At 37.8% G+C, this 27,714-nt stretch overlaps 1 protein-coding gene across 1 annotated transcript in view; it reads right to left on the bottom strand.

Moving 5' to 3' along the window:
• The window catches only part of LOC150080982 (nephrocystin-4-like), a 470,434-nt gene extending 442,946 nt beyond the window's left edge, over positions 1 to 27,488 (bottom strand). Inside the window, exons 1-3 of the mRNA XM_090380874.1 lie at positions 27,345 to 27,488; positions 19,076 to 19,204; positions 6,445 to 6,608 (exon numbers count right to left, since the gene is read on the bottom strand). Of these exons, the coding sequence (XP_090237000.1) occupies positions 6,445 to 6,608; positions 19,076 to 19,204; positions 27,345 to 27,488 (437 nt within the window). The remainder of the gene's footprint in view (positions 1 to 6,444; positions 6,609 to 19,075; positions 19,205 to 27,344) is intronic.
• Positions 27,489 to 27,714: the final 226 nt, after the last annotated feature.

The raw sequence follows: 27,714 nt of genomic DNA, 5'->3' as shown, positions 1-27,714 counted from the left end.
TTCCGTATCACGTGTACCACTATAGTTATGTATTAATTATTTGTTACGGTTAAGTCGTTACATAATATATAGAGTTTAAAAGTACAATTTAATTGACAACAAAGTTTATCAAGATTAATAGATTTACTGATTAATTGACAATATTATATTATGCACTATACTACACTAAGCTTATGCTATCGTGTAAAAATGGCGGGAATTCACGAACGGTACTTCTACGGACTCGTAAGTATTGATTAGCTTCCAAATCTCGCTATCTCAATTTAGAATAAACTAAGGATCCTGACTAGGTCTATAATCTACTTATAGAAGATAATTTGATATAACAATTGGTTAATAAATCGACTAAATTTGGTTAAAAAAAAAAAAAAAACCTCTCGTTCAATTTGTAACACGTGGATTTGCTACCGTTACCGATACTAAGAAATACCTACAAAATCTCTGTCTAAGTTAAACTTTAAACTAAGTATCGTAACTAGGAATATAAAGCTACTCTAGAAAATAAGTTAATATGCCAATTTAAGCTAATAAATCAGAAAATAAATCAGGGAAAACTTCTCTGTTCCAAGAGCGTCAAAGAGCTTCGTCCGCACAGGCTACTCTCGTTCCCCATATGGTTTACGTTCTCGTTCCCCATGAAGGGGTTGAAGAAATGTACACCGAAATTGAGAGTCTTCTAGATGAGCAGAAAACCCACTACACTATTATTATGGGGGACTTCAATGCTAAGGTTGGAAAAAGACAAAACAGCACAGAAAGGGGAACTATAGGAAATTTTGGAATTGGTGAAAGAAATGAAAGAGGTGAAAGACTTGTGGAATTTGCAGAATCTCAAGGACTGTCGGTAATGAACACTTTTTTCAAGAAAAGGGTGAACAGAAAGTGGACATGGAAGAGTCCAAATGGATTAACAACTAATGAAATCGACTTCATCCTCACTAACAGAAGATATATTGTGAATGATGTTACCGTCCTGAATAAGGTAAATGTTGGAAGTGATCACAGAATGGTAAGATGTACACTTGATATAAATGTAGGAAAGGAAAAAACTGACTCGAGTAAATAATACAAAAGTCTTTGAGATAACAGAAGAGGAGAAAAAGCAGTATGTACTGGAACTTAAGAACAAGTTTGAGCTTGTGCCTGCTCAGGACCAAGATATTGACGAGGAATATTACAACTTTCTGAAAGTGATAAAGCCCAAAAAACCTATAGGGAAAAAGAAATCCAAAGAAGAAAAAATTAGTCAAGAAACACTTGTCATGATGAACCGAAGACAACAAATGAAGAGGAAGAAAAACACTGATAGGGAGAAAATTGAGTATACTGAGTTATGCAAAGCCATTAGAAAAAGACTCAGAGAGGACATAAGAAGATTTAACACAAGAAAAGTAGAACAAGCATTAAGGGAAAACAAAGGATTTAAATCAACAGCCATGAGCAGTAATACAGAAAGACAAATGATACTGAAACTGAAGAATAGCGATGGTGTACGTATAAACAGCAGAGAAGGCATAATTCAAATAGTAGGAAACCTATAGAGAATTATACAAGGAACAAAGGAATGATGCCAGCAGTGGGGAAGATGGATTGCAAAGTAGCAACACATACAACATACCCGATATTCTTCCTGATGAGGTAGAATATGTGTTGAAGAAAATGAAGAATGAGATCCTGGGGGAAAATGAAGTTACTGTAGAGTTGTTAAAATTGGGAACAAGAGACATAACACAAAAACTGGCAAGGCTCTTCACAAAGTGCATTCGAAAAGGTGTGACGCCTAAGCAGTGGAATAATGCAATCATAGTTTTGCTGCATAAGAAAGGAGATAAATCGGAAATTGGAAATTATAGACCAATTAGCTTGTTATCCCACATCTACAAGTTGTTCACAAGGGTCATTACTAACAGATTAGAAAGAATACTTGATGAGAATCAACTGAAAGAGCAAGCTGGCTTTAGGACAGGATTCTCAACTACAGATCACCTTCACGTAATAGCACAGCTAATGGAGAAAGCAAATGAATATAAAACACCGTTATGACTGGCATTTGTGGATTATGAAAAGGCATTTGGCTCCATACAGCATAAGGCAATGTTTAGGGCACTGGAAAGACAAGGCATAGATACCCCATATATTATGATTTTGAAGAAAATATATGAGTGCTACCTCCTTTATTAGACTAGAGAAAGACAGTAGCAAATTTAAAATCGAGAAAGGAGTTCGACAAGGAGACACAATATCTCCGAAGCTGTTTACTGCTGCCCTTGAGGAAGCTTTCAGAAGATTAGACTGGTCGCAGAAAGGAGTCAATGTGAATGGAGAGTATCTAAACCATTTACGATTTGCAGATGACATTGTGGTCATAAGCCACCATCCCAAAGAATTAGAGGAAAATCTTAATCAGTTATGCACAGTTAGTAAGGATTTTGGACTAAAGATGAATATGGCTAAAACAAAAGTAATGATGAACAAGTATGCCAGAGAAAGGGAAATAATGATTGAAGGAGCAGTAATTGAAAAGGTGGAGTCATATACTTATCTGGGACAAGTTATTAGCTGTAATAATGATAAATGGCTAGAAGTCAAGAGAAGAATAAATTTTGGATGGATAGCAATCAGAAAATATAGTCACATACTGAAGAGCAATATCCCAGTTTGTCTGAAACGTAAAATAATGAACCAATGTATACTCCCCACTATGACTTATGGAAGTGAAACTTGGGCACTCACCAAAAGAATGGAAGAGAAGCTGAGAACTACACAGCAAAGAATGGAACAAATTACATTGGGAATCAGACTGTTAGATAAGAAGAGAAACACATGGATTAGGCAGCAAACTCAAGTAAAGGACATTCATATCAAAACTAAAGAACTAAAATGGTCTTGGGCAGGACACATAGCTCGAAGACATGATGACAGATAGACTAAGAAAATAACAGAATGGTATCCAAGAGGAGCTAGAAGAAAACCTGGAAGACAAAGGCGAAGATGAATAGATGAAATTCATGAGTTTGTGGGTAGTAAATGGATGGCCAGTGCTCAAAACAGAAGGAACTGGAAAGTTGCTGGAGAGGCCTTCATCCTGCAGTGGATTGAAAATGGCTGATGATGATGATGACTTCAGAGAGATTACTTAAATAACATAATAAAAGAGAAATGAGTGAAATACGTATATGATTATTACTCTTAAATATTTAAAAAGCTCAATTAAAGACGTGTACAATTTCTTGTCTTGTCTCTTATAAACTCAGTAGAAACTACTTCTGTTCCTCCCTATGATCCTTCACTCTAGTAATTAGGTCTAGTCCTCTCCCATTACTTCAGTTACTGATGTAGAAACATTAATGTTTGGCTGCTGATAATATATTTTGAACTGTTTCTTGAAAATTTATGTAAGTCTTTGTAACAAACATTTTTATATTGCAATTTCATGATTTGTGCAATAACAGATGTCAGTACGCAGCAAACACTAAAATAGCTACAAGCGGCATCATTTTAGTTATATCTAAGGCTCATAATATCAGTCAAAATCTTAATACCAGTATTTTGGTATTTTTTATTTATGAAACCGGTATTCCAAAAAAAAAAAAAAAAAAAACATTTTTCCCAATAAATTGACAACAATTAGGTGCAATAAAGTAAGGAAAAAACAAGTAATTACTTGAATTTCACGTTCGTTTTAAATAAAACTTTTATTACAATAATAAATATTCTACCAAAAATTATTGAACATACAGCTATTCTAAAAATAAAAAAAATAAGCATCCACACTACCTGTCCGAATAAAGTGAGCTCTTAAGAAACTAAATAACGTTATCGTTTAAACTGGATCAAATTTTGGTACATATTTGATTAGTGGCAGAAAACGTCCTTTTGAATTCTGTGCTGGTTGGTGCTTTATATTGAGACAGTCGAAGACGAGTTGCAGTTTAACCCTCCCCCTTCATCCCTCTCCCTCATCTTCAAAAAATCTTATTTCCTTTTCATCAAAAATAAAAAATATTTCCTTCTTGACTGTTTATGGCACTATATCCATATTAACGAAAGAATTGATGGTTAAGCTTGGTTTATTTTTTTAATTAATTTTAATTAATATTTAATTTATTTATTAAATTTTATTTCCCTGTATCTTAGTATTGCCGTCAGCAGACATTGTTATGATTTTCGTACAGCAGCTCCCCCAAGCACTAAGCCCCACAAGCTACCTGACTGCATTAAAAAATTAGAATTTCCAGAAGCTGAGGGGTATCCCCCCCACAAAACATGAGTATATATATATATTATATATCGTATATATATTATATGTGAGCTGTCAGTTTCTCGAGAGCAATGACACAAATATAAAACAAAAGTTATTTATCATACAAATCTACTTACAATATAAACTGGTATTCATTTATATCTAATCTATTCATTTTTCTCATTTAATCTGTTAATACATGCTATCATTTCCATAAAATTTCTCTCAATTAACAATCTCAACTCTCTTTACAGCTTCAAACACTAAACTAATTCAATCTTAATCACTTCCTCATACTTCTCTTAATCAGCAATATCAATTCTCTTCACAACAGCAATCCATAAGTCGCTAATTTAATGCTAACAATTCCATGTAATCTCTCTTAATTTAGTAATATCAGTTTTCTTTACAACTTTATCCCACTTTATCTAAGTACTGTTTCCAAAACAAACTCTGCATCTCTGCTGTATAGCTCTTCCAGTACTGTCTTATTTGAGGAACAGGACCCGAACTGAAACCAGAACTACCACTGGAAGTCTGCAACCCCTCCGAACAACAACCACAAACCCTTCTTTTGGCGAGAGCTTCTTATTTATTTCCTTATCATTTATTTATTTATTGAATTGATTGCAAGTTACAATCGCCCCTTGTACTACTTTTTTATATGCAAGCTTATTTTATATGCAAGCTTTTTTTATATGCAAGCTTATGTGCAAACCCCAGAGGGGTTTGCACATAAGCTTGCATATAAAAAAAGTAATTTAAACCTGACCCAATCACAGTCAAAAACACAATGTTTAAACATTGTGTTTTTGACTGTGATTCATCAATGCAGCGATTTCATCTTTTACCTCAAGATCACCTGATCACAATACCTTTGAATTGCTCCATACCAACACCCTTTCCCAAAATGCACTAAAGTCGCATCCTCAAGTAGCGGTGTAATAGAGGGACTAAACTATTGTTCAGAAGCTTTTAATTTTAACCCTTCCGCACCTGCCATACCATTATGTTCCTTAATTGCACTACCAGGCCTACTACCACTAATGGAAATAATGATGTTTTCGTTATTCCTTAAGTGCTTTATGTCCCTTCAGGCATAGTAGAAATCCCCATGAATCCTCGCAGAAACCTCCCAAAGACCTCGCATGAAGGCCTATGAGGGCTCTAATGGCTACCTGCAGCAGAGAGAGAGGGGAGCACAGGGTAATTCTGCTACAGGCTGCCTGTTTTGGATAGAGCATGTCACACAATGAAGGTGCACATCCACATTGAGCTTTTTGTTTTCTTTCCCCCAATAAGAAGACCCCTTTGATAAGGTCACATCACAGACCATCAAAAATTGTTTTAATAAGGCAGGACTAAAGCTCATGGAAGTCTATGAACACACTGAAGAAAATGATGACAATATTCCAAAACTGTTGAAATGCCAACAGATGAACACATTCTCTGTTAGAGAAAAAGAGGCTTTCAAATCCAAGGAAGCTTTCAAATAGCGAGGAAGAAGACTGTAGTGAGTGTCGAATTAATGTAGTGTCAAGGGAAGGGGCACAAACTGCTTTAAAAACTGCTTCTTTGTTTTATGAAACCAATGACATCAATCCCAAATTTTGACTTTATCTCAGTAAAATGAAACTTTGCTCATAAATTTCACATTAAAAGAAATTTGAAACAAATGACAATGGAAAACTTCTTTAAAAAATAAAAACAATATACATATTACATCAAGACTTTTTAATGATGAAATTATTTTTTCAGTGCATAAATATATCAAATTGTTAATTGTGTAATCATGAGTTATGGTTATTCATTGATGTCTTTTCCCCTTTTCATAAAGGTAATATATATCTGTGTGCAAATGCGTGATAAATGTAGCAAGTAACAACAAAAGTAACATATGGCTATAATAACAGATATACTTTGGATCTCATTATAACCAACTTTGAATGTATCTTATGGCATATTTCTTATATATCTTAAAGTTTTTCTTTATTTCACCTTCGTTAAACTTTTAAACTCCTTCCTTTCTCATTTTTTGGCTTTCTTTCTGGCCATCCTATAAACAATGAACAACTGAACCTGCCATTTTCATGTTCACTTTAATTTCTACTGTGTGCGTATGTGTGCACGCATGTGCATATGCATGTCATTCAAAGATTCTATGAACCATCTATTTAACAATATATAATAAACTTTCTTACCTTAGGATATCGCTGTCTGGTGAATGACTACCTTTCTGATGTTCAAAAATATTAATTGCTGTCCATCCTACAGAAAGAGGCTCTTTATGTGGAGCAAAAAATCTTAATATCTCTATTATGATCACCAATCTAGGATCAAAAATGTCTATGCACAAATATACATCCTAAGAAAAGATTCAAGAGAAAGGCAGCTTTCAGCACAGTACATTATAAAAGGCAACAATCAAAACATAAAAACTTTATATAATCCATTCATATAATATACACATCAACTCACCAAAAAATATAGCTTTATAAAAGTCAATTGATAATGTTGTAACAACTATAATTCTTAAAATCCTATTTCAACAATTTTTAAATCACCCAAAGAAGACAATAGCCAACAAAATTTGTTCTGTTTAATAGAAAAGGTATAGGGCTATGCTTCAGTGTAGGCAATGAAATAATTTGAAACCTATATGCATTCAGTTTCTGTCTTTGCAAAATTTTGGTCCTGTAAGTGATACTGACAAAAACTGGCTCACATTACAGAAACAGTTATCAATCTAAGCTAACATCTTTTAAACAAATGGCATCAACAAAAGCCAAATTTGCCATTTACAAAAACCTATGCCCTCCCCGTTATATGATGAGGCTATCTCATTTCAGCTTGAATAACTGGAGAAACAAAAGTGATCCCAAAAATAGAAATTAAATTAGAGATAAGTACAGTTTTTCAAATTATTTCTTCTGTTTATTTGTTTTTCAAACAACTAATTTTTACATTTATCTATATAAACTGAATATTTCTTAATTATCAAGAAAAGTTTCAAATGTAGACAATTTTGAGGGGGATGAGGCACTTCTAAAAATAAGCAAAATAAAGTATAAAAATAGTAATTTCCTTGTTGTCAAGTAGTTTAATAACTTGAAAAGTGGAAAAATAAGAATCAGACAGCAAAAATGTGGGTGCAAAAAATGAAGTATTAGCAACAAATGATGCAAAAAAAAAGCAAGCTATACAACATCGGCAAAAAAAAAAAAAAAAAAAAAAAATCGCGTGTGTGTAACCCTATATGCATGAAAGATGTTTTATGTGTAAAAATCTTTGACACCTACTAAATTTCAAACAGCTAGAACCAAAATCATGAACGATGTAATATATGCTCAATGTAATATATTGGCCTAATCTCTTCCAAGTGTTGATTCTAACAAATCAACACTTGGAAGAGATTAAACCAATAGCCTAATTACCCATTTGATTGCAGCCATTTTTTGAATAATATGATTGCAACAATACAAGTATTTGTATTGTTACAATCATACTATCATGTTGGATCATGTTACTCTGTCATGCTTTGTTGCAAATTACACATGCAGCGCTATGAGATCTGCAAGAAATGACAGTATCCAGGCATAATATGCTATCAAAACTGACTTGGCTCAGGATCTCTACAAGTGCGAGATGGTAATGCTGCACATTCCATTTTGCAATGAGGAAACAGAGATGAAATATGTCAAGGTCTATGATGACAATGAAGAGCTCATACTAGGTTGTAAATTGTATGAATTGGACTTGGACATTTGCAAAATGACTGAAATATGTAAGACGACGTGTCAAGACAACAATGCTGACCCTGATGAGCCATGCGGTAATGACCTGCATAGCCTTGTAACGCAACTGCGAGAAGACCCCTTTCGAAACTTTTACAATCATAAAAACAGTGAGATGAATGGGGATCTAAAGCTTGCCACGCTCAACCAACTCAGCGCAAATGCAAAGAAATGCGAAAACTTGATGAACAACGAGGACTTCTGCAACTTAATGAGAATGACAAACAAAAAATTCTACTCATACAAGTAATTTGGAGTCTGTTATCTCCCAACTGCGAAACAATTCAAATATGCCTGACTGGCCCAGCTGGTTGCAGAAAAATGTTTATGATTTGCCTCTTGATGGAAATATACAACTCTTTCAGTAATACAGATGAGTACTGTAATGCCTACATTACATGTGCTTCAACTGGTAAGGCTGGTTGGTTGTTTAGGATTTTATGGCACATTAGCATCTAAGGCTAAAAAAAAGGTAAAGTGCAGCCATTATCAACCCACTGCAGGATGGAAGCCTCCTCAATAATTCATGCTGAGGGAAATGGACCATAATCTGCCACGCTGGTCCAGTGAGGGGTTGGCAGTTCGACCGTATTCAGCAATCAGGGGCTTGAATCCCGGTCTACTCAAAGAGCGTGTGCTACTGCACTCCCGCTCCTGACCACTCGGCTACGTAGCATCTAAGGCTATAATGCACCAAGTCAAACTGGTAAAGCTGAAGTGCATGTAATGTAATGATCTTGGATGTGCTCAGAACTAGCATAAACCAGCTCTAAGCACATCCAAGATCACTGCACTCAAGATATCCATTTCTCTGGTTACCAAAAAGTTTCTGCCACGGGTGGTAATGGTTAGCCCAAGGCCACCTAAGCGGTACACCCCAAATCAAATGTTTTTCTGCCACCAGCTCTGCGCACATCCAAGATCATCTCCCTTGGTCCTTTGCATGATCTCCTGTGTCGATTCCGTTTTCTCTGTTATGAAACAGAAATAATGTCAAATGACATAATTTCCACGTCACAAAATCGTGACAAATTGATTTTACTACCATCAGAAATTTAGTAGGTGATCTTCAAGATCACCTTGATCCTTTGCACAATCGTCTCCATTTTTCTTTGTTACTAAATGGAAATTACGTCAGATTATGTCATTTCAGCATCAGAAAATAGTGACAAATTGATTTTGCTACTGTCCGAAAAGTTTGTTCTGACAATCAACTATCCATTGGCAGAAGACAAATTTCTGCACATCTATCCTACCACCATCCTTCCTCAATTTGAATTTAAACTCTCTCATAATCTGAGCAAAAGGAAGGATTCCATCAGCATCAAGCTTACTCAATCCACTCAGTGTCTTAAACACCTCAATCAGATCTCCTTGCAGTGTTGTCTCTAGACACTGCAATTTACAGAACTGAAGCCTTTCCTAGTAAGAGAGAGCACCTTGTGTCTCTTACTAATCCTGTTGCTGTTCTCTGCACCTACTTCAACAGATCCACATCCTTCTGCAAATGATGCTTCCAGACCTGTATAAAGTATTCAAGATATGACCTAACTACTGCTTTATACAATGGGATAATCGCCATTCATATCCCTACTGGCAAAATTACTGTATTTCACTGACAAAACAGCATGTGCAACCCTGGAAGAGAAGCAAATAATTGTATTTTCTTGCCTACCTATTAAATTTTTTTTTTTTTTACAAAAGCCTGTAGCTTCCTTGCACTTATATGGCTAATATACTAATTTCACAAAAAGATTAATATATAAAGTAATTTCACAAAAAAGATTAATATATCTTCATACATATTTAAATTTTCATCCACAAATGGTTTTCTGAACTGCAAAATGTTACTAATAAATAGTATCATTTCATGATTGTAATTTTTTTCATTTTCAGACACATATTAAGAAAAGTTTCATTTAGCATGTGTGTAAAAAAAATATTTTTAATTTTTTTTATTAAAAATCAAATTTTATAATATGTATTGAAATCCATCAGTAAAAAATCAAGCAGAATATAAAAAAAACAAACAATATCTAGCAATAAAAAATAAAATTGGTCACCAGTGAGGTGCCTTATTACCATTTCTGTTATTATCAGTCATGGCCATGACCGCATTAAGAACAAATTTTTAAAGTTTCTGGTTTTCAAATACTTCCTGATCGGTGAAGTTTAAAAAAAAACCTGATCAGTTAAGTCTGAATATCCATTTTCCTGATGCTACCGATTTTTTTTTTTTTTTTTTTGATAAGCCTACAAGATTAAGACAGACGCATTTTATGTCAATCTGAAGCTTTTGATGTGATCCACACGATAAAGGACGCAATGGTCCAGTGGTTACGACACCGGACTACCAGCCTGATGGACCCAGGTACGAGTCCCACCTTGGAAGAAGCGAACATGGCTCCATCAAGTTGGGAGACCAGTATAATAATAATAATAAAGTAGAATAATAATAATAAATTAATTAATAATAATAATAAATTAATAAATAAACAAACATCGTGAAAGTTGCTCCAGTGGACCTACCTACCACAAGGTTGGAGTGGCAGCTAAGGCAGATTGTGGCACTATTTGGTGTCACTCCCAAGAACTACCACTGGACATAAGCCGAAGTATGCTTATGCCCTAAACAGGTCCACCTCCATAGATGGATGATGTCGCACAAACATATTAATCATACTGCACTGAGTGTGGCACAAGATAAAGTCATGCACCAGTGAAGACAGTGCCACTGTCCCCCGTATGGCTACAAGAGAAGGGCAAGACCATCCAGCTCCACCAACTGAAAGTGCTTCTTGCACAACTGACCAAATAGGAAGAAAAGAAAACACCAATGCATGAAGTGGAGCATCAAAAAGAATATAACAAAGCTAGAGACCGATATGACAATATACAGGGCAAGACTACATACCAAGTGGTTGGAACAATTCCAGGATATTCAGGTCACCGAACAGCGAATAGTGGACCAGAGAAGGACCATCGTCACAAAGAAGAACCTGATACTCCTGCAATCTCGGAAAAAATCAAACAGGAAGTAAGCGATCAATTACAAGAGGATAAAGAATATGGTCAATACGGAACCAGAGGAGGAAGAGCAAGAAGAAATACAACCCACAGCAGCTGAAGTGGAAAGAGACAAGGTCATTATATTCGGAATAGAAGATGAGTGTAAGAAGGCCCTAACAGAATTCGAAGGAATGGATCCTACAAAGACCCACGTGATAACGAAAACGAGGCACAATACAACTTTGTGAACCATCTCAATCGGCAAACAATACCACATTACCTCGACAACAATGGTGCAATACTGGGGGCCATTCACACAGCCGTGTATTGTACTACCATAGCAGCCACTAGGATTAATGGAAGAGAAACGAGAGACCAGCAGCAGAAGAGCCAAAAACAGAAGGAACCGCCAACTTAGAAAAGAAAACTTCAGCAGAAGATATAAGAATTAAGAGTCAAGATAGGCCAATTGACCCATACCAACAGGGTAATAGGAGTAGGAAATTGATTGTAAAAGTGAAAACCATCCTCAAGAGAGACAGCATCCACAGCAAACATGAGACAAAAAAAAAAAAAAAAAAATCAGAGAATAGGAGAGTACTTGGACACACTGAAGCAGAACTTCCTTGCAATCAGCTAGAGACTACACCGATACAAAGACAGCTCCCAGAGGAAAATAAACAACCAAATCTTCGATGAGGACCAAAGAGGAAAGAAGGGAATGGACCACCTGGGCAAAATATGATTGAGGAGTTCTGGGGCAATGTATGGAGCAGGGAAGTAAGGCATAACAGCCGAGCCCCCTGGATAGAACTATAACGCAAGAAAACCAAGGACATACAAGAGATGAGAGAGGGAGAGATTCGGGAGAAAGAAGTAAAACAGACAATTAGGAACTGTCACAACTGGCGAACTAGAGGAATAGATAACATCCACAACTACTGGTACAAGAAGCTCACTTGCACACACAAGCACCTGGCACAGCAGTTCACCCGAATGATAAGGCACCCAAAGACAATCCTGAATTTTCTGACTCAAGGAATCACATATCTGAAGCCTAAAGACCTTTGGTATTATACAAGAAACCTGGCGAAATACAGGCCAATCATCTGCCTCCCAATGATATACAAGATCCTAACCAGCTGCACAACCACGTCGACATCAGACCACTTGGAGAGCCAAAACATAATGGCTAAACAGCAGAAAGGATGCAAGGAGCAATTAACCACAGATGTCGCAGTTATGGAGCAAGCCTACAAGAAGTGGCGCAACATGTACACAGCCTACATCGATTACCGCAAGGCATTCGACTCGGTGCCTCATAGCTGGCTAATAGAGGTGCTGAACATCTACAAAGGTCGAAAACATCACAACCAGGCCAATTCCCATCAGGAGAGGAATCTTTCAGGGCGATGCTCTGAGCCCATTGTGGTTCTGTCTAGCACTTAACCTGCTATCCACCATGCTCAACAGTAGCAAGTAAGGATATAACCTCAAGTAGAACCTGTACATCCTCACCCAACTGACATACATGGATGACATTAAGTTCTACGCGGCAACCGAGAAGCAACTCCAGCAACTACTCCGGATCACCGAAGAATTCAGCAAGGACATCGGGATGGAATTTGGTCTAGAAAAATGTAAGACCCAAGCATTGCACCAGGGAAAATTAGCCAACCGAAACTAACAGCTGCAGATGGGTAAAGAGATAAAAGCCATGACAGAGGGAGAGGCCTACAAATACTTGGGGATGATGCAGGCTCAGCAGTTACAGCACAAGGAAATTAAGGCCTGCCTGACCGAAAAATACCATCAGAGACCCAGAAGCTTGAGGAAAGCAAAGCTGAATGGATGGAACACAGTTAAAGCCATAAACACCTATGCAGTCTCAATGATAACATACTCCTTTGGGGTCATAGATTGGACTAACACCAAGCTAGAGGATATCATGAGAAAGACAAGGACAATGATGACCAAGAGAAGCCAATGCCACCTAAAGTCAGAATGGAGAGACTGACAATTGCTCAGAAAGAAGGAGGAAGGGGCCTTATATACGTTATCGAGCAACAGAAAACAACAATTGCTAACCGGAAGGATTACTCCCAGAAACACACAACAGCACTCCACCGGGCCATAAGGAAGACAAACAAGTGGTAAAAAAAAAAAAAGTAAAGTGCAGCCATTATCAACCCACTGCAGGATGGAAGCCTCCTCAACAATTCATGCTGAGGGAAATGGACCATAATCTGCCACGCTGGTCCAGTGCGGGTTGGTATATCCCCTTCAACCTAAGCAAGGAGTCCCCTCCCATCAGAAGGCACAAAGAAAGCTAGAAAGATGGAAAAATAAGGCACTCCATGACAGACTACAATGACCTCCATCAAGATCATAGATAAAATTGCTTCCAATGCATGGCTCACGAGCGGGACGCTCTTCCCTGAGACTGAAGGATTATGCTCGCCATCCAAGACTAGGTAATCAACACCAGAAACTAGAGAAAATACATCATCAAGAAGCCCGGAGTGTCCGATGATACATGTCGATGATGCCACCTGACCTCAGAAACGATCCAACACATCACTGCGGGATGCAAGGTGATAACCCAGACTGAGTACACTCGTAGACATGACCAGGTTGCCAAGATAATACATTGGAAGATCGCAATGAAATACCAGTTGATCAAAGAAAGAAAGTTCGTACTACTAGTACGAACCCCAGGGTACTAGAGACCCCAACCCACAAAATGTCCTGGGACTGCATCATAATAACTGATAAAACAATACCGCACAACACACCGGATAAAACCCTTGTGAACAAGAAGGAAAAGGCTACTATCTGATTGACAGGCTTGTTCAATCAATCAGGCTTGGCACAGTGCAACCCTGACTGACTTGGTACTGCTAATGGCCAGCACCTCCAAGAATTCCGCCGGGCAATACTAAACCAGTCGAACAATCTGCCCACCTGCTCAAGCACATTATGGGAAGCAACAACAGATGTAAGCTTTGCCACTCGCTCCATCGCTGGACATATATCTTCAAGGAAGGTCATCGAGAATTGTACAACCTGTGACCACAGAGTTATTACATTCCAGATGCACTGTGCTCTTAACAGACAATCCACACCTAGAATAACTGTAAACAGATTCACCGATGACAAGGCCAATTGGGAACAATTTCAAGAAGCACTGACTGCTCAAACTTTTGACTATGCAACCCTTACCACTGACCAACACCAACGTGCCATTGTAAACATAATTACAGAGGCTGCAAACGCAACCATCAAAAGGAAGAAACCATCCCCAGTTGCAGTCCCCTGGTGGTGCCCGGAGCTTCAGAGACTCCGACACAAAGTAAATACAAGCAGGAAAAATTTTCAAAGAGCAAAAAGATCCTGGCCAGCGGCTGAGGTGGAGGGCCTTAGAGAGAAATACCGTGAGGTTAGGAATGAATGCACGCACCACCTTGATCAGAACCCGGAAGAAACGATCGTGGGAAATACTAGTTTCAACTACCTGGAACGAGTACCCCATGGGAGGTTTTTTTGTTATTTTGTTTTTGTTTTTTTAGGAGCATTAGCAACTAAGGCCATATTGCTCAGGGGATATGTGGTGGTCATTCCCTGACCTTTCCGCATCCTCCGTATTTGGTGGTCACAGGCTCTAACCCCGATCTAATCAAGGAGCATATGCTACGCACTGCTGCTCCTGCCCACCTGACTACGGAGGCGCCAGTTCTCCAAACAAACTTACTAATGTCATACCGAACATTGAACTTTTAGCAAAGAAGCATCAGGCTCAGAGATCCCATTGAATAAAAATGAGTAACTATAGAGTATTTTTTTGTTTAAAATTTCATGGGGGTGATTAGGGAAAAAAAACTGTCTAAAAAAGCCCTTTAGGGGGCGATAATTAAAAACGGTTGAGAAACACTGCTGTAAAGAAAGAGCGGTAAAATATTGAATTAAATATTAGACTAGTTTTTAAATGCAGATTTTACTGTAATATGCCATTATACTAAATATAAAAGATGTCTTTAAAAAAAGTGGGGGGGGGGGATTGCTTGACGCGGCACATGTATGATTAAGCATGAATTTTCACAGAAGTAGGGGTTGACTTATGTGCCAGAATTTACAATAAGTTTTTCTCACTCTTCAGAAGGCATTTTAGATGTTTGGAAGATTCAGTTGTCAGTGGCTATTGACAGGAGGCATTAGTACAAAATTTTAGTCCTGAGTTTTCGGTCTTATGGCTGGTCTCGAGAACGAGAGTAGCCTTGTTCAGTCAAAGTTTTTTACTGCTCCTGGAATAGAGAAGTTTTTTTCTGTTTTATTAGCTTAAATTGGCATATTAACTTATTTGCTAAAGTAGCTTTATATTCCTAGTTACAATACTTAGTTTAAAGTTTAACTTAGAGATTTTGTAGGTATTACTTAGTATCGGTAAGGGTATCAAATCCACGTGTTATAAGTTGCAGTGAACTAGAAGTTTTTTAGCCATATTTTGCCGCTTTACTGACCAATTGTTATATCAAATTGTTTTCTATAAGTAGTTTATAGATCTAGTCAGGATCCTTATTTATTCTGAATTGAGACAGCGAGATTTGGAAGTTAATTAATACTTAAGTGTCCGTAGATTTTCCGTTCATAACTCGCCGCCATTGTTATACAATACGTTATATCCGAACTAGATAGCGTAAGCTTAATATAGTATAGTATAATATTGTCAATCAATCAGTAAAATCTATTAATCTTGTTAAACTTCACTGTCAATTAAATTGTACTTTTTAACTAAATACACGTAACGGCTTAGATTACAAACGTAATATAATTAATTAATGCATAACTTGATACAGAAGTTATATAAACAGAACTCGTAGATAATACTCGATGCTGAAAAATATATATAGATATATGGCGTTATAACCGTGTTGGGATACAAGTTTAGGGTTATAATTTTGTACTGAAATTGAAATTTTATTGAAATTAAATCGAAATCATGACGCAGACCAGAGCAGCAAAGCAAAAGGCTCAAGCTAATGGGAGAACTGAGGAGGGCAGTTGCCCTCTGAATCACAGCCTTTCAGCCTTTTAAAATGCACTGCTTGCATGATGTTTGTGGAGCAATCGGGTACGGGACGTGATATTCCCATGGGGGAAGTCTGTGTGTGCGATGTAAGGAGTGTAAGGAAATCGGGTGACAACTCAGCGTTGTTATGGGCCTATGTGAGAGCTTGAAGGACGGGGTGGATGCCCTCAAAGGATCTAAATTGAGGGGCCCATCAAGCGCTCAGCTGCTCACATCAACACCAGAGCTTGCACTTGGTCATCACGCAACACAGCGGCAACCCCCAAGGCAGAATGCACTGGTCCCACAGGAACTAGTAGTTGTTGGTGACTCTATTGTTAGGGAAACAGGTAACATGCTTTGTAAAAAGGATAAGTGGAACAGGACCAGGGTATGTCTGCCAGGGGCAAAGGTTGATGACGTAGAGGTGATATCATCTTTTAAGGGCACAAAAGGTGATATAGTTGTACACGTTGGCACTAATGATATTAAGAGTAGGACACCGGAGGAATTACTTAACAAGTACAGGTCACTGTTGAAAAAAAGCCGTGAATTAGGGTTGAATTTGAAAGTGTCTGCAATTCTGCCCAGACACGATACGAGGGAGTATACGATGAGAGCCTTGTCGATCAATTCGGCCCTGGAAAGATTGTGCAAGGCTCAAGGGGTGGAATTTTTTTCAGCCTGGTGTGTACTTGTTAACAGGAGAGACTGCTTCTACAGGGATCGGATACACTTAAATAAAAAGGGTGCAAGAATATTTGCTGATGCTATTGAGGCAGTGTTAGGTGGGTCGGAAATCTGCTAGCTTGAGGGGGGGATACAATGATCTCATACATTCCATTTTTCTAAGGGCTAATGACCCTGTGTGTGTGTGTGTGTGTGTGTGTGTGTGTGTGTGTGTGTGTGTGTGTGTGTGTGTGTGTGAGAGAGAGAGAGAGAGAGAGATAATTATAGCACCATATTCTAACCACCACCACTAATAACTGTATTCATTGATAATATGACAAGAGCACTGGGACAAAATATGACAGATAGAACCAAAAATCTACTAAAGCAGATAGATCTATGTATGAATGCACAAGGAGCTTATTTTGAGCATCTAAATAATTAATGTGACTAAAATGTATAAAATCATTTATTGTCATAAAATATAGTACAGAGTACAACGTAAAGCCGATACCAATCTAGCCAAGCTATAGAAGTTTACATAAATTAAGCAATGATAATAATAATATATGAAATGGATAAGTGTGGCTTTAACAAAGGAATAAAATTAAATAAAAATGAAAAAAGCTCAATGAAACTAGAGATAACAAGTCTACAAAACTTTAAAGTTTGATATGAGTAAATCTAAAATGCTTTATCTGTACACCTTGTAATGAATCCAGACATCAGGGTCAAGATCAAAACAGGTGGCTAGCTTGAAGGAGTTACTGATGAATGAAGAATCAAATCTATTTATTCTGGAGAGTTTAAACTGAAGAGATGGCATGGCTCTGGTGGTCTTGAATGGAATTTTCCACTTAAGAAAGTCCCAGATGTTAAAGAATTCATTTTAGCTAGCGATCAGAGTTACAAAACACAATCACTTTGTATTGACAGTGAACAATAACAGGCACTATTTGAATTTGTTGGTACAGTTGACATTGAGATGACACAATACGATGTCCCAGCTTGGCAATTACTCTCTGATGAGAAAATATTCAGCTGACATAACAGGCTGAAGGTTGAATTTTGAGATGAAAACCGAGATTAATGATGTATAAAGGAAATGAGGCAGGATATAGATGGCAAAATATTTCTGCATAGTGTTCGGATTATGAATGAGGGCAAGTCACACTTCATAAAATAAAACGCTGATAGCAGTAGACTGAAACTTTATGCACTGAACTGAGAAGAGAAGTTTGGAATCTAAATGACCTCAAATTTAATCTGGTTTAAGTGGGAATTAATTTAGAGTGCATATTCTAATTTGAAGGAAAGAGGAAAATTGTAGAAAGAACAAATGGTAGTTACTTTGTCTTCAAGAGATTAACATGCAAACTAAAAAGTTCAAAATAATCCAGGAAGTTTTCAGCTGGAAACACCTCAAGCAAGGGAAGTGTCATCAGCAAAAGAGCTGAAGCTGGGGTAACTTGAAAGAAAGGGAATGAATATGGCTGAGAAAAACAAGGCTAAGAGGGTTCTTCCTTTCTATTGGGGTAGGTCTAGGAAAATGTTCTGAATAAAGATTACAGAGCTGTTACCAGAGGCCCAACAGCAAGTGAGTCAAAAAGTAGCAGAGACATCAAGGAGAGTGTAGATTCATTTTTCTGTCACATTGTAAAAATCGTGAAATGAGGTGAAGAAGGCATATTTCAGCTGAACATGCCAAGATGTCAACATACATTTTGACCATCTAGTAACCCAAACCCTGTCGCTAATCTTTTCCTTACCTCTATCCCTTATATGACCCAGTTTTAGTGCATTATAGCCTGTATTGCTGATGAGCCACTAAAATCCAAACCAAGCAATCTCCAAACTGTTTTTAACGTTTCATGGATTTCTGTTGCACTTTTCAGTAATTTGAAACAAAATTTGATAACAATTCGCTGCGCATTAAAATCACTTATTTTAAAATCGAAACACATAAAATACCTTGTATTCAATGTGTCAATTCAGAATGACTATAGGTAAACATGTGATTCGTGTCTGTATAAGTCACCACACATGTTGCAACAAGCCAACTCACTACAACACCAATTTCAAGATAAAAATCTGTCCCCAAACTTTTTCATCGCACTTCATAATTAAAATCACTCAAGCAAATTCAAATAGAGAAAAACAACTTTAAAATACACATATCTATAGCAAGTTATTATTGTATATTAAGCAATTTGGTCAAGGTGTTCTTTCCTATCAATTTACCTAATTTTTGAAATTACAGTATGATCAATCCAATTACTAAAGATATGTGGTTACCTGATCAATATGCACTTTTTCACTCTTAGATTCCACAGGCAATCCATTCCACGTTTCTCCTAAGAACTGGCAATAAAGTGTATCAAACAACGTTGCCCGTAACTGATACTGAGAAGAAAACTCACAATCCTAATTATAATAAAATAAAGCATCAGTTGAGAATTGTAAAATGGATTACATTAAAAAGCAAAATGCTAATTTGACAATACAGTCAACCTATGTAGTAATATACAAATATATATTACAGATTCTAGCCAAGTTAAAATCACTAATTGAGGGTGTCTGCAACCTATAGTAATATGTCCATGTAGCTTTGTAAGTACACTTCACTTCAGAATTCTGTTTAACTATGCAGATTTAAACCTATACTTTTTCTCAGAGGGCATATAATTACACAACTGTGTTTCTAACCATTTAACTAGGCTCTGAAATATCAAATCATGAAGAACTTAAGAATTTTCTGTTCACTGGACAAAAGATTTAAGATACATTTAGAACATTCAAACATTCACAGTCAACAAATGCCTGTATATTTTGTGACACCATACAGATTCAAAAATGCAATGTGCTAAGCTCTACATGGACATGCCAATCACTAGCCATGACATGCCAATATCTATATTGTTAACAGTAGCAATTTTCATATCCATTATTGTTTTCTGTATTTATAAATAATATTGATGATGGTATATCGGGCTTAATGTCCAAGTTTGCAGACGATACAAAGGTTGGCACGGTTGTCAAGGACACTACTGACACTATGCTGCTGCAACAGGATCTGGAAAGGTTGAGCAGATGGGCTGAGAGGTGGCAAATGAAGTTTAACATTGACAAATGTAAAGTACTACACATGGGAAACAGCAACCCCAGAGCAACGTATCAACTCTGTGGTACTACACTGACAGTGGTAGAGAATGAAAGGGACTTGGGGGTGGTTGTGCAGGCAGATATGAAGTTCTCTGAGCAGTGCAGACAGGCTGCAAGAGTAGCTCATGGAGTATTGTCAATGATATACAGGAATTTTTCCAGCAGGGATAAGGAGGTGATTATTCCATTGTATAAGGCGATGGTCAGGCCACACCTAGAGTACTGTATACAGGTCTGGAGACCTCATTTCAAGAAGGATGTAGAGCTGCTGGAACGAGTACAGAGAAGGGCAACAAGATTAGTGAATGGAACAAAGGGGTGCTCTTACGAAGAAAGGCTTAAGTTTTGCAAATTACAGTGTCTGGAGACTAGGCACCAGCGAGGTGATCTGATAGAGGTGTATAAAGCCTTGAATGGTTTAAGCATGCTCAATGCTGATGGGATTCTTCCTCTAGCTCAGAAAAATCACCTGAGAGGGCATAAATTCAAATTGAGGAAAGACAGATGTAGGATAGACGTGCGGAAATTTGCCTTTAGCCAGCGGGTGGTTGGTTGGTGGAACAGACTTCCATCCCTTGTGGTGGAGGTTGATAGCCTAAATAAGTTTAAGGCTCAGCTGGACAGGTATTTTGAACGAACAGAGGGGTGAAGTGGAAGTGGGTTTTTTTTGGCTGATGCTGCATAAGCTTGCTTTCTTGCATCAAATGCCTCTACTAATGCTAATATCCTGCACTATGCTGCCTACTGTTTCAATAAAAAGTCCCAAACAATGAAAATCCATTTATTTACCATATATATTAAAGAAATGTATCTTTGACCTTCCACCTTGACTGCACTTGAAGCCCCCTTTGAAGTACTGCATTTTCAGTCCCAAAATGTTCTGATCATACTGCAATTTCCTAGTTAACACATTTACAGACAAACTATACAGTTCTTGGCAGTTTTACACAAATGGACACAAATGTTTCATTATTTATTAAAAAAAAGTATAATAAACTACAAAACCTGGTGATAAACAAAAAGTATTTAATCATAAAAATCCCAGTAGCATACATTTCAAGAAATTGTGCAAATAATGTATTAACATAAACAGAGAAATGTAAGCAAACACATACAAGGGACTTTTACTTATCTTAAGCAAACTTGAAAAACTCTTGCAGCTGCTAATAGGATAAGAGTCCACTCATTTTCTGGAAAATTGTGTACCTCACACTGTGGCAATTTAAAAAAAAAAGCCCTTACAACATGACAATGCTCTGCATCAAAAAGCAGGAACTGTGACTAGTTTCGACAGACTAATGCTGGAACCTCCCAATGCCCAGCAAAGTGCACATTATTCTGAATCTCCACATAGGACAAACTCAGTCACAGATAGTTTCTCGGCAAAATCGTAATGCAAAATGTGGAGAGGCGCATAGCATAACATATAACGTGAACTTGAAGGCGTAAGGTATAACATAAAACTTCACATTGTAATACATATCACATTTAGGAAACTTTTAACTTGGTGTAGTATTTTCAATTCAGTTAAATTGGATATATTTTTTAAATTTTCACTGTTAATCAATTAAATTAAATTTAAACAGAAATCACGACCTAGACTAGAGCACCAAAGCAACAGGCATAAAGTAGTGAAGTGAGAGTGCTGTGGCTCGGAGAAGAACCAAAGGGGGCAATTCTCAAATGAATCATGGCATAACAAAATGTTCAACTTGTTCAATGTTTGCAGATTTTCTGCAACAGGCGGTAATACAGCCAAGAGGGCAGTATCATGCTCTCTGCACCTAGTACACATCTTTGCATGTGCAGAGTGTGTGAAGAAATTAGGCACCAAGTCAGCATTCTGATGGGCATTTATGAGAGTTTAAAGAAAGAATAGATGCCCTGGAAAGATATAAAATTGGGAACCCAACAAGCTCCCAACTGCCAAACTCAAAGCCAGAGCTTGCTCTTGTCCATCAAGGCAATACACCAGCAATCTCCAAGGCAAAATCCATTTTCTCACAGAAAATAGTTATTATCGGTGACTCTATTATCAGGAAAATGGGAAATAAGTTGTGCAAGAAGGATAAGTGGGATCAGACCAAGGTATGTCTGGCAAGGGCAAATGTAGATAACATTATAGAGCAGATATCACCTTTTAAGGGCACAAAGGGTGATATTGTTGTACACATTGGCACTAATGATATTAAGAGTAGGAGATCTGAGGACTTACTTAACAAGTACAGATAAACGTTGGCAAAAAGTCACACATTGGGATTGAATTTGAAAGTGTCTGCAATTCTGTCCAGACACGATAGGAGGGAGTACATGTTAAGAATCTTATCAATCAATTCAGCCCTGGAGAGAATGTGAAAAGCTCATGGGGTAGAATTTTTCTCAGTGTGATCTGTGCTTGTTACAGGAGAGACTGTTTTCACAGGGATGGAATACACTTAAATAAAAGGGGTACAAGAATATTTGCTGATGCTACAGGTGGGTCAGAAAACTGCTAGCTTGGGGAAGGGACAGACTAATAGATTAACCAGAGCCACAGGTAGAGGTGAAAGTGATTCTTGCACTGCTTCTATTGGAACATGCAGCATAAAGTGTTAGGGATTTCAAGCTCTGCTGCCCTCAGTGAAGCAAGTAAATATATGGGCTGTGTTACAGTAACTAAAAGTAAGAACATGTACACTAATATTGGAGCATTTTAAGTAATTCTGATAAACTTCAAGTACTTTTTCTGGAGTACCTGTGACTTTCTTCAAACTCACAGGTTCTGTGAGTTTGAAGTTGGACAATAAATGGATGTTGGCTGGTGGCGGCACCTGTTTGGACTGTTTTCAGAAGAACAGTGCCCATGGAAATATCTGTAGAAAGGGCATGCAGCAGAAACAGTACATCTATGAGACAGAGTGGAGAGACTCTGTTAGAGATGAGTCATTAATTCACCTAACTGTCCTCTTCTGAATGGAATATAGAAGCCTGAGAGAAGTTCTGGGTGCACTGCCCCAGATGTGAAAAGAATATTCTATGGTAGAGGGGATTTGAGATTTGTACAGAGTGAACAGCTGTTTGGAAGAAAAGTAATGCCAAGAGTGAAAGAGAAAACCAAGTTTTTTTGATGCAGAGGAGGCAATAATTGTAATGTTCTTGTGTCAAGAGAGATTAGAAGTCAGGGTAATTCCAAAAAGACATATCATCTTGCTTAGAAATCGGAGGGTCACCAAAGATAAGCATATGAGCAAAAGAATCCTTTTTGCAAGATATAAGACAAGACTGAGTTTTAGAAGGATTGAAATCAACTAAGTTGTCTTTGCCCCACTGGAAATCGGCATTTAAGGAATTGGTAGCTGATATTTGAGAAGTTGAAGCTGATTGAGCATGGTGAAGGTTTCTCAAACTGGAATGCAATCTACTAACATCAACAAAACTATGGATAGGATTTCTGGTCAATGAAAGAAGGTCATTAATATACAAGAGGAAAAGAGTGAGAGAAAGAATTGAACCTTGGGGACACCAGCATTAGTGGATAAGTTAGAACACAGAGAGCCACCTACCATACACCCAGGGGCTCACATCTGGTGAGTATGGGCTTGGCACACCCCGGGTCCTGAGCTGGATCATTCTTCTCTTTCTTGGTGATTCCCTTCTACTTCTCTCTCTCAGGGTAACTCGGGAATTTTTTTTTTTTTTTTTTTTGGCTGGTGCAGCTTAAGCCTCAGGCTTCCTTGCACCATATAGCTAATAATAATAATCACCCTCAGTGAGTGATCAGAGAGAAAACTGGATAACCAATTACAAAAAACAGTTGGCAAACCATAAGTTGGAAGCTTGTTTAGAAGACCTTAATGCCAAACATGATCGAAAGCCTTTGAGATGTCAAGAGCAACTGCTTGAGTTTCACCAAACTTTCCCATTGAATTTGTCCATAAACGGGTAACATAATTCAGAATATCACCAGTGGATTGACACTGACAGAATCAATATTGGCGAATGTTGATCAGACGGAAGGTTTCTAGATAGTTTGAGTTAGTGGTTAACTGATTTCTCCATTACTTTAGAAAGATTAGAAATAATTGAAATAGGATGATAATTGGATGGGAGAGATTTTTCACCCTTTTTAGGGACTGGCTGAATATGAGCAAATTTCCATGCAGAAGGAAAAACACCTTTGGAATAAGAAAGTGAAAAAAGGGGGCAAAGAACAGGAGTAAGTTCAGAGGCATAGGTTTTGAGAACAAGTGGACAAGCTCCAGGTCTAGATGGCATTTCTAGACCTGGAGCTTCTAGAAATGATTCATCAAAATCTTTCTAACTTCATTTTGATGGAAAACCACAGGAGGCATTGAATGGAGTGTGCTAGGAATGGTGGGAGGTGTTTTATCAAGATCATTAATACATGAGTTGGAAAGAAAATGGGATGCTAGCAGGTTAACTTTATCCTTTGCTGAAGGGACAATAGAACCATCTGGTTCTGAGAAAGGTGGGGGCAGAGATGGGCAAAAGTTGCGGCCAATAGTTTTGGCAAGAGACCAGAATGCTCAGCTACTATTAGGGCAAGAAGCAAGTTTTCTCTACTCTTAGCCTGTTCAAAATCTAGTTTGGACTGATTAATAACTGCTTTACAATTGTTGAGAGATTTGGTGTAGGCAGAAAATGAAACTGAAGAGTTGGAAACAAGCCATGTGTGATATGCAACATTCTTCTCTTGAACAGCCTTAGCACATTTATTGGAAAACCAAGGTTTAGATAAAGGATGAGATTTTAAAGTGAAATGTGGAATAATGGATTCCATTCCTGTAAGAATAATTTCACTGAAATGATCTGAGCAAACACTGACATCGGGTAAGTTTTGGAACAGTAATACGACCAAGGAAAAGAAATCACACAGATCATCCCATTTTGCATTCTTATAATGCCAAACAACACATGGTTGGGAATAGTGTTGAGGTTGAGATAAAATCTCCATTGGAGAAGAGATAATCACCAAGTTGTGATCTGAGGTGGCTAAAGGACCACTCACTTCGACTGTGTACTTAGAAGGGTTGTTTGTGAGAAAAAGATCAAGCGTATTGGCTGTATGGTTAGGATTGTCTGGTATTCTGGTAGGTAAATGAACAATCTATGCGATTGTTCATATGTCATTAGTAATTGCAAAAGCCTCAGCATCTCAACCAGCTGGGTCTGTGTGACTAGAAAATGGAAGACAGCTGGAGTTGTGAACATTAAAATCACCTAGGAAAATTACCTGACTGTTAGGAAAGTTGAACTGGAGAAAGTCAAGTTGCAGGGAGAGGAAGTCAAAGAGTTCCAAGTGATTGGTGGAGTTGGGAGAATGGTAAAGACAACAGATGAATTTGACAGAATGAGGTAGAGACATTTTAAGCCAGAGAAGATCAAAAAGAGGAGATTCCAAATTACCAAGTCTCTGACAGGGAATATCGGAAGACATATGCACAAGTACACCTTTGAGGCAAAAAGAATCATATAGTGAATAATTTGGGCAACTGAGATTCAAGCAGTGCTTGAATCAACCGATAACTGAGATGCTGTCAGAAAAAGTACACGGGGGTTTGTTTGGCAAACTGTAAATGGAAATGGACATCATTGAGACTAGAACTGAGACCACATATATTTGTGAAATGAACTAGGAAGTGTTTAGGAGGTTTAGATCTTTTTGCAGATAAGTTTGCTCTATTGGTTTGACAATTCATAGTGTATTCAATAGTAAAAAAAAGGGGGGGGGGCTTGCTGTATGAAGTAATGAAATTTTTGGATACGTCTTACACATGGTAAGAATATGATTAGGTATATGGTGCAAGAAATTCTGAAGCTGCACCAGGCAAAAAAAAAAAAATCCTGATTTACCCTGAGAGAGAGAGTCAAAAGTAGAAGGGAATCAATAAGGAGAAGAATGATGATATCCAGCTCAGTACCCTGGGTGTTATATACACCCAGATCCTTGACATAATGTGGCCTCTACAATGCCCCCCCCCCTGCAAACACTACTTCGACTCCCTCCAATCACTATCTGGCAGAGTACAGATAGTAAGATTATATACTAGCTGATCCGGAAGCCTCCTAGGGAGTTACCAATAAGTTCGGTCCGGTGTACTAACTAGCGGCCGGTCTGTGAACACCATTTTAGAGCTGTACCCAATTAAACTACTTATTAAATCGTCAAATGCAGACATTGTAGGGACAGCAAAGACATCATGTCATTCAGACAACTGATGCTGAATTTGAGTATGCAGAGTACATTGTATACAGGAAGAGCAGCAGAAGTTACGCTGTTAGTTAAAAACATTAAGTCTAAGGCAGTGCATCCAGTCGACATGGGTGTCCAGTTCAATGTTTAATCAGTTTGGTGTGATGTAAGCAGTGGGAAAACAAAACTGAGAGTAGGAGTGTGTTATAGGCCTGACTCTAATGAGTACACCAAACAGCTATACAGAGAAACAGAGTGAGCCAGTCATTCAGAATGTCTTATAATGGGGGATTTTAACTTCCCAGATGTTGACTGGAATTTGTGGGTTGGTCACTCGCACACTAGAAAGACTTTTGTAGATTTCTTGGATGACTGTTTTCTACAGAAGCATGTTAGAGAGATAACAAGAGGAAGTAATACTCTTGATCCGGTTATCAGCAGTGATTTTCCATGCATTAAGAATCTGCAAGTAAAAGACCTACTGGGTGGCAGCAATCACAGTGTACTAATGTAGAATTTAATTAAAGACATAACTACTGTCAAGGGTAAAGGGAAAGGCTTTTGCTTTCGTTAAAAAAAAAAAAAAAACCCCAATCAGTGTACAACTGCAGTATGTCAGAAAAATTGGGGAGGGGGACCACAGAAATAAAATAAAACAATTACAAATGAATATATTTTTTTTAATATTCATTGTCAGGTGATAAGAAAAGCATTAAAAGTCAAAATTTCAGCAAACTGTTTACGACTTAATTTTTACAAGCATTCACTGTCTAAGAATAACAGACTGTTCCTGTGAGCACCATTGTCTTGGAACTCACATGAGCGCCGCCGGATATTTTGAATTTTCGCAGAAAACACAGAGATACTCGAGATCTGTGGAACACCGCGCGAACTACTAGCTCGAAGTAGTTCGCAGTTTCAACATTACTTATTAAGTTATTTGGACCCAAGTACTGAACAGAACTGTTACGTATTTCTTTTGGCCTAGAGGCGCCATGGAAAAATTACTGAGACACAAAGGGCGCCGTGAACCGAGAAATTTGGGAACCTCTGATCTAGGATATATAACAATATGCGAGGAGGGGGGAGGGTCGATATGTAAATATACAGGTAAACAACTGAAAATGTCCAAACAAACAATATCATACTAAAATACGTTCACGGCGAAATTAAACAGTTAAGGCAAACCGCATATAAATAACTACGTACGTTATCAATGCCATTCAAATAATGGAGAGATAAATGAAAGGGGAAGCATTCGACACTTTTCTCCTTTAGCCTTCGCCATGGCGAAAGAAGAAACCTGTGCAAATGGAAATGCCCCTGCCAGACCACGTTGCCTTCTAAAGACATCCCATTAATTAAGCAATACAAATCTGCCGCTCTTATTTCAATACATGTTCAAAACCTGAATCTCGGCTAGGTTTCCATTATACCGCTAGTGTCGCTACCGTAAGAAAGTCAGGGACTACCCAACTGACAGCAAAGTACGGTAGATTGACATCGTGCGGTTATCTGTATCCCCGGAAGTTTAAATTACACACGCTTACTCACTATTTCATTATTATTAGACATATGG

This window comes from Mastigoproctus giganteus, chromosome 9 (assembly GCF_048544385.1).
Source record: "Mastigoproctus giganteus isolate SK-2022 chromosome 9, ASM4854438v1, whole genome shotgun sequence".
NCBI lineage: Eukaryota > Metazoa > Arthropoda > Arachnida > Uropygi > Thelyphonidae > Mastigoproctus > Mastigoproctus giganteus.
The sequence above is the reverse complement of the archived record's forward strand: the minus strand, read 5'-3'. Positions and strand labels throughout refer to the sequence as shown.